The 16,129-nt window shown below is 39.6% G+C and overlaps 1 protein-coding gene across 4 annotated transcripts in view; it reads left to right on the top strand.

Moving 5' to 3' along the window:
* Positions 1–16,129, top strand: part of DAB1 (Dab, reelin signal transducer, homolog 1 (Drosophila)) — a 410,174-nt gene that overhangs the window by 231,914 nt on the left and 162,131 nt on the right. For all 4 annotated transcript variants that reach the window (XM_006879731.1, XM_006879729.1, XM_006879732.1 and 1 more), the window contains exon 3: positions 6,727–6,825. In XM_006879731.1, the coding sequence (XP_006879793.1) occupies positions 6,727–6,825 (99 nt within the window). The remainder of the gene's footprint in view (positions 1–6,726; positions 6,826–16,129) is intronic.

Genomic DNA, 16,129 nt, shown 5'->3' with positions numbered 1-16,129 from the left:
TTGTCATATATAAGGTATTGTGAAAGTATAAAAGATTAGTTAATTATTAAAATTTTTATTAAAGCATCCAAATACTTTAAAATAAATTGAAATGTTTCCAAGTAAAATATAACTATATACTTACAAATGCTCGCTGTGATTGTAGTTAGGTGCCATCAAGTTGAGTCCAAGCCATAGTGATCCTATGAATAACTGATCTGAACCCTATCACAAATCCGGATTAAAATGTTTTAAAGAGGCCTTCTCCTTGGGCTATCTAATGGAAATGTTTTTAAATGTATAAAATAATATGTTTTAAGTTCTTTTATTACAATTTGAGTGAAAGTTTACAAAGTATATTGCTTTATCAATCATTCATGCAGGTTTGTTTTACCCCAGTTGTATTTGATCATTCATGTGTTCTGTATTGCTTGTCCTTTCACACATAAAAGTATTTAAGTGATATTTAAGAATATGCAAGAATGAACATTCTCCTTTCCTAGATTCTCTTGTCTTCATATTTTGTATTTTCTCTTTTGAAAAGTGATACATAATACTGCAATAATTAAAAAATTCACTAGCATAGAGTCAGAATGACTCATAACTGACCCTCCAGTGGGTTTTCAGAGACTATAACTAAGTCACTTGTGAGGAGATTGCCTATTATTTGGCCTCAGAGCAACTGATAGGCTTGAACTACCTGCCTTTGAATGAATTGACAGTGTAAGTCCTTACTCACTAGACCACCAAGTAAGTCTAAGAGTATCTATTTAAAACATACAATTTTTTTTCTGGTTATAGAATTAACGTATGTTCATTTCATAAAAGTTAGAAATTATGGTTGAAATAATCAAAAATTTAACATGTTGATATTAGGTATCATTGAATAAGTTCTGTATACAGCAGAACAAAACGTATCTAGACCCTAACTGTACCCGCAGTCTTTGCTTGAGCTTAGCCATTGTGGAAGCCACCATGCCAGTCTATCTCACTGAGAGTCGTAAGAAAATCACTGTGAATATTGTATACAATTTACTACCACCGTTTTTTACGTGGATTTTATATGAATTATACAGACACATGGTATGAAATAGAAATTGATATTTATATAATTTTGCATCCATTTTGCATTCAAAAATATATTAAGAAAATGTTTAAACATCTTTAGATAATCTCTGAGAATTGATCTTGATTGATATAATTTTAGAAAAAATATTAGGTAAAAAATAAAGGAAGAAAACAAAACATAGCACTTCTGGCTCAATGCCGAAAGTGTGAACTGAAGCAGTGTCAGTGAAATATTTTCCATATCACTATTTCTTGTACAGATGCTTTATAAATCACAGCGGTTATTTTTGTTTATGTAATACGAGTGTTTTCATCAGTTTAGCACATATATCAGATGCCAAGTGTTCCTGTAATCTGGCTCTAGAAATCATGATTTTTTAAAATCTCATTTTATCATTAATTTTACAGACTTTGCTTCTCTTTTTTAAGCTATTATATAAACTAACTTTAAGACCATGATTTCACAGATTATTATTTTTTGAGACAGAGTATGCCTTCTTTAATAATTCATTACATTCTTAGATTTCCTGATCTGTTCAAAAGTCATCTTCTTAATCTACCAAGTTCAAATTCCACTAAAAATTAGATAAAGATGAGGGGCGGAAGGTTTAAAATCCTGCCTCTATAGTTGGTATAATAGAGAGCTCCGGTGGTTTTGTGGTAAAGAATTGCACTGTGATCCCAAAGGTTGTTTGTTGTTGTTGTTGCTGTTGTTGTTGTTGTTGTTATGTGCCGTTGAGTCGTTTGCAACTCATAGCGACCCTATGTACAACAGCCCTAAACCCTGCTCTATCCTGTGCCACTCTCATTGCCTCTGACACACCCATCCCGATTACCCCAGTCACTGAATCAGTCCACCTCATAGAGGGTCTTCCCCTCCTGCGCTGTCCCTCTACTCTAACCCAGCATGATGTCCCTCTCTAAAGACCTGTCTCTCCTTACAACATGTCCAAAATATGTCAGGCAAAGCCCCAGAATCCTTGCCTCCAAGGAGCAGCCTGGTTTAACCCTTTCTATGATGAATCTGTTTGTTTTCTTGGCAGTCCATGGTACATTCAATATTCTTCTCCAGCACCACAGCTCAAAGGCGTCAGTTCTCCTTCTATCCTCCCTAGTCATTGTCCAACTCTCTGATGCATAACAAGTGATTGCAAAAACCATGGCCTGTATCAGGCACACCTTAGTCTCCAGAGAGACACCGTTGCTCTTGAGTACTTTAGAGAGGTCCCTAACCACAGACTTTCCCATCGTAATACGTTTTTTTATTTCCTGGCTACTGGTCAAAGGTACATGGTTCTAATCCACTATGCTCCCCTGGAGAAAAATAAGTCTCTTCCCATATAACTTACTGCTTCTGAAAACCCCCTGGAGGGTCAGCTATGATTTGGTTCCAACTCAGGGGTACACAACAACAAACAAGAACAGAAGCTGGCTATTGCTGGAGTCCCTAGGTGATACACCCATTGCTAATGGAGAGGTTGGTGGCTGAAGTCCATAAGCATATATCTTTAAAGACAAGACTGGTGATCTACTTCTGAAAACTGTCATGAAAACCGGGGGAGCACAGTTCTTCTGATACATGGGGTTGACATGAGTAAGAATCAGCTGAAGGATGGATGACTGGAAGAAGTACTATGAGACCGTGAATTAGATATACAATGAAAAAGACTGGCTATTCTTGGTCCTTGGAGAGTTGGATGACTGCAGTCAGCCTTGTGTCCTCAGCCCCTGCACTGAGAGACGAAGCTAAGGGTACTTGTCCCTCACACAAACTCCCTAGTCTTTTAGAGTCATGCTTATGTACCCAGGAAACCTTGGTGAAAGAACAGGAGAAGGACCAAGAGCTTGATGCTTGTGCAAGTCCTTCTGTCTTGATTATGGCACTAGAAAATGCACATTTGCAGCTTTTAATTATTCATTAAAAGACAACACAAAAGTTTGATTACTTAATCCTTTATCGCTAGAAAACTAACCCTTACCCATAGGAATAAAAGGAAACTGATGCATCCTTCCCAGTATTCTTTGAGGTAAACATTGTGAGGTAGACATTCACAAAGGATACATTTTTTAAAATCTTCTGATCTACTGTCTGCTGTGTGGACGCACCAAGTTCTAAATGTGTAAGAGCTTCCTGAAGGGTCTGTTTTAGTATTAACATTGGGCCAAAGTGGCTGGACCAGGGCTGGTGATGATACCTGCCGTACGCGTGAGTGTGTGTATGTGTGTGTCTTGCCTGCAGAGTGCAGTGTGTGCATCTTGCCTCCATTTCTCTACTCTTGTGACTGTGAGATCCTGAGAGCCCAGAGAATTTTTCACGTCCTGACGTACTGCTGTTAGACATTCTGAACTTGTTGAGGGCTTCTCAGTTCCAGACAATTGTTTGTTTGCAAGTTGCCAAGAAAATGTTGACATTTCATCTCCCAGTGGTTTTTTTCTTGAGGAAGCAACAGAAATACAAATGATCGATACTCCATTTGGCTACCTGCCCAGGAAAAGAAGAGACTGTGAAGAACAAAATGCCTCTTAGTCTTGCAAAGGGACCCAGTTGGCCATGTTAAGCTGTAGGAAAAATAAAAATTTCTGTTTCTCTTTGCAAGGCTGTGACACTGGTGCACTGGCCTGTTTAAACAAGTTTCCTATGGGATTGTAAAGCTTTGAGATGGAATGCATATTGCATGAGGGATTCCCTCTCTTCCTCATCTACCACCACCATCATCATTAATATCTTAATTTTCGTTCAACAATCATTTTATAACTTTTGATCTTGTGAGATAGTCTCCCTGCTTTATAAACACAATACAAGTCCAGAGAATTTAAAAGATCTTCCCTAGGATTTTCATTTATTCTGTGATACACTCAAAATTTGACACTAGATCTTTAGAGGAGCGACCTAGTGTCTGGTTTCATAAACTCATTGCCATGAATCTGAAATTTCCCATAATGGACCCTCCAGTATTTTTACATTTTTTTTTGAGAATGTATATTGCATGGGAGATAAATGTCCATATTTCTCCATTGGAGTTGCTCATGGAATCAAACTACCAGAGGGATTCGGCACTTGAGTTAGCAGTGCACCTCCCTATGGATCCATCTCTGGCCACAAAGCAGAATATACATCCCTTTTGCCTTCAGGTCACCTCTGACTGGTTGGTCACCTCATGTGGGCAGAGCAGAACTACATTCCAAAGTGGTTCCAAGATCATGACCCTTCAGAAGCAGCCTTTTCTCTGAGGCGCCACTGGTGTGTTCGAACCACCAGCCGTTCAGTTTGTGATCAGGTGTTTTTCTATTTATATCGCTCAGACATCCACAAAATCAGATGGAAGAGATTTCTTTGCCTGAGAATTATCTTTTTCCTGAGATCATGCGAAGTGGTCACTAGCAAGACTGAGACTGCAGAACAGTTGGTATATTACATGGCATTTTCTGGAAAAGCCTTCTAGGTTTTCAGCCATGCATGCCTAAAGCCTTTTATGTGCCTTATATGCTCTGTGGTGAATGCAGTCGTAGCATTATAGGCACATGTTCATGCCTTGTGACTGTTCTCCAACTCCTTATCACAGCTCCGCGGGGCCCCTGCTATTTATCATTCCTGGCACATCTGACTCTTCTGTGTATAAATGTCCACTGTCTGCCTGTGACTCTTGAGGGATGCCCCTGTCAGTAACTTCTCTAAGACCCGTGATATTCTGTGTGCCTAGTAATGATAGTATTATTAGTGTAGAAACTGACACTAACTGGGCTGGCGACTACACACTGCCGAGCGCTGAATGTGCATAGATTCTTCCCATGGCCCAGCACTCTCCTATGAGTCATGCGGGGTGATGATTCCTATTCCCTACAGAGTTTGAAGCTTGTGGTTCTACTTGGCTACTTTCAGAGCCTTGTTGCCATGTGTCATCTGACACACCTCGCTCGGTATAATTTTTTTTCCCTTTGTTTTGGTTTTCACCCCTGTTTCTCACATAGACTGTTAGAGTAGGAGGATCCTCAGTTTTTGACCTTGAGGTTGTTAACAGTATCATCTTACCTGTGTCCACAATCAACAATTTTGATACCAGCAGTCAAGACATCAAATGATGAATTGCATTGGGAAAGTCTCCTGTTAGAAACTTCTCCAGAATACTGAGGAGCAACAATATCAGTCCAGAGACTAAGGTGTGCCTGATCCGGGCCAAGGTCTTTGCAGTTACTTACTCTGCATCAGAGAGCCAGAAAATGACTAAGGAAGAAAAAGAATCTAAGCCTTTGAGTTGTGGTGCTGGAGAAGAGTACTGAACATACCATGGATCACAAAGAGAACAAACAAGTCTGTTTTAGAAAGGGTGAAACCAAGTTTCTCCTTGGAGGCAAGGATTTTGAAGCTCTGTCCCACATACTTTGGGAATGTTGCCAGAACATCCCAGTCCTTGGCAAAGAGCATCATGCTTGGAAGAGTGGAGGAGCAGCACAGGAGAGGAAGACCCTGGATGAGATGGATTGACCCAGTAACTGGGGCAATGGGGGTAGGTGTGTTAGAGTCAGGGAGATGGGCTGAGGACAGACAGGCTTCAGGGCTATACTGTACATAGGATTGCTGTGAGTTGCAGGCAGCTCAGTGGCAGGCACATAGCAACAACCATCACCACAATCTGAATTGCCTACTTGTAAGAAACTTCACTGCAATATCAAAGGCATGCTGTTCGAATCAGCCAGTTGCTCCATGGGAGAAAGATGGACAGTCTCCTCCCATGCAATTAACAGCTTCTGAAAACCTGCTGGAGAATCAGCTGTGTGTCAGTTCTGACTCGATGGTACTCAGCAACAGCCTAAAGGGGCTGTCCCACCCAGTCTTACAAGGTCTCTGTGAATTGAGATCAACCCTGGCATTGGGAAAGTATCTCAAAGACATAAAGATGATAGGGGGAAAAGGTTAAAAAAATTCAAAATACCTTTGGGCAAAAATGGTAAGTCACAGGCATACACTACACTTTTACTCAAATAGATGTACTTGCCCTTATTCCCTAGGTATTTTGACAAAAGTTCTGTGCTACATTATTTTTACAGCAGTATATATTAAAAATTAGCAAAGTAAACTTACAAAACTAAGGGAGAAGTCTTGACAAACAGATGTAGAACATAGAGGTCATTTTTTGCAAAGTTACCATATTGATCATATTTTGTCCAAGCAACATCGAGAACTACAATGTGGCAATAGGGTTTGTTTTTTTCTTTTTTAGTTGTCTTTCTAGTTGCCAAAATTGATTAATAGGAAAATTTATTTCTTAGTAAATACACTTAGGAATGTATTTAGTGACTCATCTTTATTTGAAAGTTTAAAAGTATGTCCTGGAATGTTCAACTCAGATTGAGAACTTTAGTATGTTTCTTCTGGGGCACCTAATTCTGAGTGGAATGTCTGATGGGAAGCAGGCATTCTATAAATCTTGGTTGGTTAGAATGAATGACTGTATTCATGCTCATATGTCTATTCATACGGTGTTGGTTATAAGCAGGATCAGCATTATCCTGAAGGGTTGGGACTTGAGCACAGTGTGTAAAGGAACATGGACAGGGCGAGGGAGGGAAGTGCACATAAGATTGGTGCCATCACTTGATGGTATCCGACATGCCTTTGGGACCAGCGGGAATTTTCAAATGAAAACACTAAAGTAAAAACCATGTTCTTTCTTTCAACAGGGCGTTGTTGCTGGCGCTCGCTCCAAAGGAGAACACAAACAGAAAATCTTTTTAACCATTTCCTTTGGAGGAATCAAAATCTTTGATGAGAAGACAGGGGTGAGTAAAAGAATCACATGGCATTGTGAAATTGAATCCATTGACAGATGTGCCCCTTAGAGCCTCTGCTCTCTGGGCAGGAATATCAAACAAGCATAAAAACACATAAAGCAACTGACAGACTTGATCAACTGTGATCGTCCATCAAAGGGAGTTTCTTCCTTGACTTGGCCACGGTGTGGCCGCACCGCGTGTCTTCCAGTGTAATTGCGATAAAAGTGTCACACCATTCTGGTAATCTAATGGGAGATTGATGAGTTTTGAAGTGCTGTGGGTAACATGACAGTTTAAGTTAAATTTCTCTGTGTATTGGCAACTTTAATGACATGCTTCCTAGAGGGAGACATATGTAGGTCTTGGACTCATTTAAAGGAGCCAGACACCCTTGAGTGTAACCTCTGACACCCTGCAATTGCAGTAATTGAAAAGAATAAATAGAGTTCTAAATCTTAAAAAAATAAAAAATAAAAAGTATCTATCATCATGACCAGGAAATGTGAGGTCTGGTGTGTGTGTTGAACCCACTGAAGAAGTGGTTTGTATTTTTATCAACCTCACAGCCAGCAGTGAACTTGAAGGCTCATCCCTGAAGTCACCTGGCATGTCGCTTCTGTTTGTGAGAGAGGAAACAGAAGAATGTACTGTGATCCATTTGGCCAAGGAAGCAAGAGCCAAATGGTTATCTTTTGCCTCTTATTTATCCAGTGCTTTATAGTTTATAAAACATTTCCTTTGAACGTCATAAAGGTAATTTCTCTCCTTAGAACTGGCTAGTAGTGTTGCTGTTGTTAAGTGTGGTTGAGCTGACTCCAACTTCAGGCAGTCTTTTGATCAGCAGATGTGAACCTTGCTGTGTCCTGTACCATCCTCATCATCAGGAGGCCATTGTTGCAATCACCCTAGCTGTCCATCTTGTTGAGGGTCTTCCTTTCATTTTATAACCCAGCATGATATCTCTTTCCAAGGACCGATCTCTCTTGACAAACACGCCCATAAAGTATGTGAGACAAAATTTCACCATTCTTTCATCTAAGGAGCATCCTTATTACACTTTGTCATTTTAAGCAAAATAAGTATTCTTGAAGAGTAAAAGGTCAAGGTTCTAGTCTCCTAAGTAACTAGTAGTAACTCTTCCCATTCATTGGGCATGCTATGGGGTGTCAATGACATAGCATGTTGAACTGCTTGCTTTCTGAAAAGTCATGGGTTGGAACCACCAGCTGCTCTGTGTTTGGAAGATGAGCCGTCTCTTTCTCCAAAGATTTTCAGACTCTGAAATGCAGCAGAGACTCACAAATGAGTCTGCCACCTGATGGCAGTGGGTTTAGCTTAGTGTACTAGGTATATATATATGTTGACTGGACACATTTTCAGTTTATTCTTTGTGACAGCCTTGTGATATAATAACAACAACTACTTCATCAAATATATGTGTCTAGCATTGAACCCTTTCTAACAGCCTACCCTGTTGCTACCAAGTCAGTACTGAGTTATGCCAGTGCCATGTGTTAAAGAACAGAACTGCACGTAAGGTTTTCTTAGCTTTACTCATAACTTAGCAGTTCACCTAACCTTTCTTTCGTCCATAGCACCACTGGATAGATTTGAATCAGGACTTTGTACTGGTTCAGAATGGTTCCAATAAGGACAATGAAGCTTTGCCGCCATCTTTGAGTGGCCTCTTTCCTGCTTGGCTCAAAACTAAACATACAAAGATATGTTTACTGTGTCACTCTTGTTTCTGTAGCTCATTATTGAACACATTTGCATGAGTTTGAAGGCCTGGTTTGAATTACCAACTCTTTATACTTCCCAGAGACTTTAAGATACTGTTATTTTCAGGTTACCATTGAAGGCGTTGAGGACAGAAAAGATATTTAAACTTCTGAAAATAGTTGGTTGTAAGGACTGGATTAGAATTCTTGTCGTCAATCTGACTCCTCTCTTATCCTTTATGCCTGTCATCTCTCAAGATCAGTAACTCTAAGCATTTTGCAGCTCGGGGGGAAGCAGAAGTGAGAGTCCACCTTGATTTGAAATTGAAGGAAAATTCAGTGTAATTTCTCATGATATTATAGAGGAAGGTGGGTCTATGTGATACCTTGGAAAACGAGAAACGTAGAATGAGGGTACAGAGCATTCAGGAGGAAGAAGACGAGCCAGCAAGTTTAATGGCCCAGTGGATAGCTCTGGTGTCTAAATAAACATACAGTTTCTGAAATGATAGGAATCTTTTTTTCTTTTCCTAGGCAGATTATATATTATAATTTGGAAACCCAAGTTTGAATCCTGATTTAAGATGATGAGCAAATCAAAGCATATCCTGATGAGAAAAAGCAGGACCATGGAACCACTGAAATCACATAGAAATAAGACCTATCAACACAGATGTGGCCTCACGTGGTCCTGAGTAACACACAAGACATAGAACCCTTTGGCTTATGGAAACTTGGTCTAGTGGTATGGAATTGTGCTGCCAATCCAAAGGCAAGCTCCTTCGTGGGAGAAAGATGGACAGTCTCCTCTTATGCAATTAATTAACTGCCTCCAAAAACTCACTGTAGGATCAGCTAGGAGTCAGCTCTGACTTTACAGTACACGATCACAGCATCTTTTCACTGTATCAGCCCAACCTGTTGAGGGATCTTTCTCTCTTTACCTGACCCAACCTTTACCAACATTATCTTTTTCCAAGTACTGACCCCTTCTGGCAACATATCCGAAGTATGAGAGATGGAGTTTCACCATCTCTGTCTCTAGGAGGCACCAGGAAGCCCCTGGTGGCACGTTGGATTTGCACAGTAACAATAGCAATGAGCTGGTGCGTGGCAGAGGCTAGTGCAAGATAGATCAGGGTTCTGCATGGTCTATTTTTCATAGGGTCACTATGAATCTTAATCAACTCAGTGGCATGGCATCTACCAACAGTAAAAGCATACCTAACTGTAGGAGCATCTGTATTTCCGTGGTGAGATTCTGGCCTTCCATGGCAAGCAGGAGCTTTGGTTCCTCGCCCATGTATATTATGTGCAGCCACGACCCATTTGTCAGCCGAGACTTGCATGCGGTCATGATGCTCATCAATTTTCAGAAAAGCTTCCAGACTAAGATGGACTAGGAAGGATGGTCTGGAGATTTGCCTCCAAATACCAGCCCAGGAAGACCCTGGGAGTCACAATGGTCTGACCCACACCCAGTTGTGGAAATGGCACAGAGCCAGGCAGCTTTTTGTTCCATGGTGCATGGAGTCACCCTGAATAAAGAGTCAACCTCAGGGCAGCTGAGAATAACAGCATTCTTTATGGGTGTCCTGTTATGTGGACAGAGCTGAACTCTGGGAAATGATTTCACAATTTTTTTATATAAACCCCAATATTACGGAATTGTCTCCAGTCTTTTCTGAGTTCCACTCCTGTCCATCACCATGACAGCTAGCATAACCAAGAAGAAAGGTATAGTTACAAGCTAATTTACCCAGGGGCCAAGTTTTATTTTCACTTGTGTCTGCATGTTTTATCTAAATCTTCACTCCAAAGTGACTAAACTGGTCATCAAAGGAGAATACCACCAATCCTGGCCAAGCATTGGTTGATTTTTTGTCACTGATCACAAAGAGAACCACAGTGAAATCATTACTTCACTGAAAAGCAATTTGACTATGGAGAGAAATGTCAGATCCCTAGTGGGGAATCAAGTAGGAGCCAGAGTTAAATGTTTTCTGTCTGCCTTAGTCCACTTTGTTCTGTTTGATTAACATGAGGCCTCTTTCCATTTGGCTTGTGCTACCCTAACTTCTTAATATGCCTCAAAGCAAGTCTCAAAAAAAAAAATGGCCGAAAGTAATGAACATGTTGAAGCCAGAAATGGAGACACATGGGGCAGGGCACCTTTCATTAATATATTCAGAGCTCCAGAGTCCTGTCTCGTAGAAGAAGGAGCTCATTTGCTTGACGTGTCAGGGCTAGATGATAGATGTGTTAATGAGGCAGTTTTGGTTCATCAGTAAGAATTTCCTATCAATAGGAAGTGCTGAGCAATTCAGGCGGACAGCTTTCTCCCTCTGTGAGTTAAGTTCCCCCTCAGAAGGCATATTCAGCAGCCACATGCCGGGGGTACTGTTGAAGGAATTCAGGAAGGTCATGAGGTGTTTAGGAAAGTCACATCAAAAATGATTTATGAAGCTCCAGTTAGAAGATCCCCTCTCTCAGAAGTAAGGCAATTGATGTGTTTTGTCTGAAAAACCTCCATTGAAGACTTTGCATAGGGAACAGTTTACCCTGCTTTCGTCATTACTTAATAGGAGCTTAACGGAATCTTGTGGGATGGGAGTCCAAGTCTGATGTATGAGGTACATCAGAGAAATGGAAAACTGGCTCTTTTGTCATTTAGAATGACACATCTTAGTTGTTTCTCTTGTCTAAGATATTTCAGGAAGCCTTGGTGCAGTGGTTAAAGTACTTGGCTGTTAATGGAAAGGGTCAACATTTCAAACCTACCCAGCTGTGCTTTATGGGAGAAAGATGTAGTCGCTTGTTTCTATAAATACTTCAGCCTTGGGCTGTTCAGTCTCTATGAGATCGAGTAAACTGGAAAAGCAGTGGATTTAAGGTATTCACGCCTGACTGCCTCTACCTTACCCACCCCCCACCTCAATTCAGGGAATGAAACATTTGCAGAAATGTGACAGTAGCTAGAATATCAAAATCCAAAAGCTGTCAAATATTGTTTGATCTCAATTAAAAAGATTCTTTGCAGCAATTTACACCCTGTCTTGAGTTTCAAAGAGTTCTTGATCCCAGTCCTTATAGGAGTACATTTTGTTTTATTATTAGCATGCTGTAAGGAATAAAATGAAAAGCTGTTCATATTTTTAGATACCTAGATATTGGTGAGGATCAGTGGAAATGCAAAGCATTTCATTTATGAGTACCTGTTATTTATAGACTCTAGCAAATCAGAAGTCAATATTTATCAATGTAACCGTCCTAAAATCAGATCCAAGAAGACACTGAAGCAAAAGTATCATGAAATCCTTTTATTTTTTCTTTTTAGAATTTATTTTTATGCAATAATTCATATACATTGTGTTTCGTATATGTACTTTGTATTTCACATAATCACTCATGCAATGTGTTTTATGTAATTATTCATATACATTGTGTTTTATATAATTAACTACTATTCATCTATTCTTTCCCCCTTTTGAACATGGCTCTTTTATATTTTCACAGTATCTGTCTTATACAGTATTTGTCCTTCTGTGACTGAGTTATTTCATTCAGCATAATGTCCACCTAACTCTCTCATGCTGTGTAGTATTTTATGAATACTTTGTTGTTCTTTATTGATGTGTAGTATTCCATAGTGTGAACATACCACTGTTTCTTGTTTCCATTTTCTTGTTATGTGAATAATGTTGCTCTGAAGATAGTATGCATATATCCATTCATACCTCAGCTCCGATTTCCTTGGGATATATTCCTAGTATTGGTATATCTGGATTATGACAGGATTTCTATATTCACCTTTTTGAAGAATTACCAGACTACATTGCATAACGGTTGTACCACTTTACAATCCCGACAGCAGTGCATGAGAGTTCCAGTCTCTCTGCATACTTGCCAGCATTTATTATTTTCTGTCCTATTAAGCTTTGCTATTATTGCTGAGGTGAGATAGCATCTCTCTGATTGCTAGTGATTTTTAACATTTCCTAATGTGTTTGGTGATCATTCAGATACCTTCCTTGATAAATATTCTTTTCGTTTCTTCCCCCCCATTTTATAATTGAATTATCAGTTATTGTGGATGCATTGTAGTATTATGTACATTTTAGTTATGAGTCCCTTGTCTGAAATGCCATTTCAGAATTTTTTTTTCCAGACTCTGTGTGTGCTCCCTTTTCACGCTATAGGAAAAGGTATCCTTGCATGTCTATGATATGTGAAGGTTGATGTGTTTGTTGAGCCCATCAAAGGTTCTCTGAGGCCTTCAATTGTCTGTGGATTCATATCAGACTTTCTAATTCTGTGTTTTGTGTCTTTCCAGAGAACTAGCTGACTCTCTTTGCTCTTATTTCATAATTTTATGCCATATAATTATTAAAATTTTATGCCAAGAAAATTTCAGTCTCCTAAGTCACATAAGGCATCAGCCTTTGGCATTTCATAATTCTTATTGTCATGCTCACAAAAGTAGATTTTTCTGTTTATTTGATTTAGCCGACACTTATTTAGTGTTACAACACATATCTTATTTTAAGTGCATTACAACAGTTCAGTGAAGTAAATATTAGCATTACCTTTTTACAAATGAGAAAACAGAAGTACAAAATAATTTCATAAATCTCTCAGTAGATAAGTGTTGAACTGGGGTCCAAATCAAGGTTCTCTGTCCCAGAATTCTTTCTAATATCAAGATGTTACTAATAATATTTTTAAATTATTCCCTTTTTTATTGGATAAATATTATCCCTGTCTTAAATGGGATAATATTATCAGTGTCTTATAGTCACTATCATTTTCGTTCATTATGATGTATTTTCCTGCATGAACTTTAAATACATGGGATTACACCTTGGATTACCTGTGGTGTGTTCCACCTGTGAAATTTACCTGTACTTTGTCTTGAATAGATAAAATGTTTATGTGCACTGGTTAGGCAGTAATGTAGTGGATACATTTTCTCTGCCATGTGTCACTCTAGTTTCTGAGAATTTAAACATAAATAAAATGTCATCTTTGCCCTAAAGATGTGCACAGTGTGGTGGCAGACTAGTCTCCCATAGTAAAGTACTAGCCCTTAAGACACAGGTGTGAATCAAGATGTATTCATTGGTCAGGGAACTAAGATATGACAGGAGGGCACATTGGCTTGACAAATGGAGGATTGAGGTTGTAGATAGTACCAGAGAAGCAAGTTAGAGAAGAACAAACACTATTTCTAAATGTGCTAATATCTGAGAAAGTCTCTGTGTTCATATACTCTTTTCCCCAGGAAATATTTCTTGAGCCCCTATTCTTTGCCAAGTGTCATATTTCACCCTGGAAAATCAAAGATGAATAAGGCCATATATTTTTCTTTCTTATTTGAGCAAACAGCAACAAAACACATTCTTTTGCTCACCATTATATATGTCTAGCTATTAGCAGAAAGTCTTGTGTATAGTGATTTCTCAGTAACAATGATTGTTCTTTGTTGTTATGTCCCATTGGATCGACTACAACTCATAGTGACCCTATGGACAATGGCTCTGAACCCGGCCCTACCTTGAGCTAATTTCACTGTCACTGACACATCTGCCCCCATTGCCACAGTAGCTGTGTTAGTCCATCTCCCCCATGCTTTTCCTCACCTGCTCTGATCCTCCACCTTTTCAAGCATGATGTCTTTCTCCAAGGATTGGTTGCTCCTGGCAACATGCCCAAAGTATATGAAATGGAACTTCAAAATCATTGTCTATAAGGAGCGACCTGGTTTCACCATCTCCGCAACAAACCTGTTTGTTCTTTAGGCAGCCCATGCGCTATGTTTAATACTCTTCTCCAGAGCCACAACTCAAACGCATCAAATTTTCTTCTGTCATCCTTAACCATTGTCTGGGTCTTAGATGCATAGCAAGTAATTGAGAAGAGCATGGCTTGGATTAGGTACACCTTAGTGCCTAGACTGATGTCATTGCTCCTTAGCACTCTAGAGAGGTCCCTGACAGCTGACTTTCCCAAAACTACTTGTCTTTTGATTTCCTGTCTGCTAAGATGGTTGATGTGAATCCAAGCAAGTTGACATTGTTTACAATGCCAGTCTCTTCTCTACCTGTCACAACTGCCAATTGGCCCAGTGGTGAGAATCTTTGTTTTCTTGATGGTGAGAAGCAATCCATATTGAAGACTGCAGTTCTTGAATTTCAGCAGCAAACACTTCAACCCCTCCTCAGTTTTTTAGAGCAAGGTTAAATCATCTACATAACACGGGTTAATTGATGAGTCTTCCTCCTAGCCTGATGCTACATTCTTCTTCATAGAGTCCAGATTTCTAAATGATCTGTTCCACATATAGACTGGAAAGATATGGAGAAAGGACACATCTTAGACACACTCCTTTCTTGATTTTGAATTATGTAATAATATTATATAAAAGCAAATTCCTTCATAAGTAATAATTTGGAAATATACATAAAATAACCAAGGCAGAGCAGGTAAGAGATGGAAAGTGACCAGCAACTCAGGACTATTCTAGGAATAGGTAATTAGTTATGTTTTGAAAGAACCCTTGACGGCTTATGGTGAAGTTCTCAGCTACTAACCTTAACTGCTCACCAAGCAGTCCAGTCCCATAAAGATTATAATCTAGAAAACTGTGTAGGGCAGTTTTCTGTTACATGGCATCTCTATGGGCTGGATTAATCTTGATGGCACCCGAAACAATTGTTTTAGGTGTATTGTTATTGTTACTGATGTTCTTTTGTGCTTCAAGTCAGAATCCGTTCATAGCTGGCTCTCCAGCAGGTTTTCAGAAACAGTAAATTACATGGAATCATCTTTCTCCCATGAAGGAGCTGGAGGATTTGAACTGTATGCCTATGAGTGAGTAGCACAGCTCCTTATCACTAGGCCACCAGAGCTCCCTCATGTAATATTATCCCTTAAATTTCAGGCTGGCTAGATAACATATTTTTCAGCAAAAATCAGATATAAATTAAGTCTCACCTAAAGAAATTCTCATCCTGCTTCCATTCCCTTGCTGGAGTTGAGCAGGTTTGAGGGAGCACAGATGAGGTAGAAGAAGGGAAATTGACTACAGCTAGAATAACAAGGGGAGGGACTTGAAGGGAAGAAAGCAAGACGCTGGGACTGCTTCCAGCTGCACACTGAGAGGTTGGTGTTTCAGAGTCACCCAGTAGCGCCCTGGAAGAGAGGCCACCACTTGTGAGATCATTTAGGAAACCAGATGTGTAGTTTGCAGTAGAAGAGAAGGGATGTCCGTCTTACCTACACATGAGATGATGAACATTCTGGCGTAGATTTGATAAGCTCAAGAAAATATTTTCCTTCTCTTAATGCACCACCATATTTAGTATGGTTTTTAAGTAGAACAGTTAATGTTTTCTTTTATGGTCTCATTAAATTAATTCTCTAACAATTCAACTGACTCAGTATTATTATTCCTATAAGTTGTTGTTGTTGTTATGTGCCATCGAGTCGTTTCTGACTCATAGCGACCCTATGCACAACAGCTCTAAACCCTGCTCTATCCTGCGCCAACCGCACCACCTGTGACACACCCATCCCGATTACCCCAGTCA

This window comes from Elephantulus edwardii, unplaced genomic scaffold (genome assembly GCF_000299155.1).
Source record: "Elephantulus edwardii isolate Elephantulus edwardi_28Jun2011 unplaced genomic scaffold, EleEdw1.0 scaffold00005, whole genome shotgun sequence".
Classification (NCBI taxonomy): Eukaryota; Metazoa; Chordata; class Mammalia; order Macroscelidea; family Macroscelididae; genus Elephantulus; species Elephantulus edwardii.
Note: the sequence above shows the minus strand (reverse complement) of the source record. Positions and strands in the feature narration are given on the sequence as shown.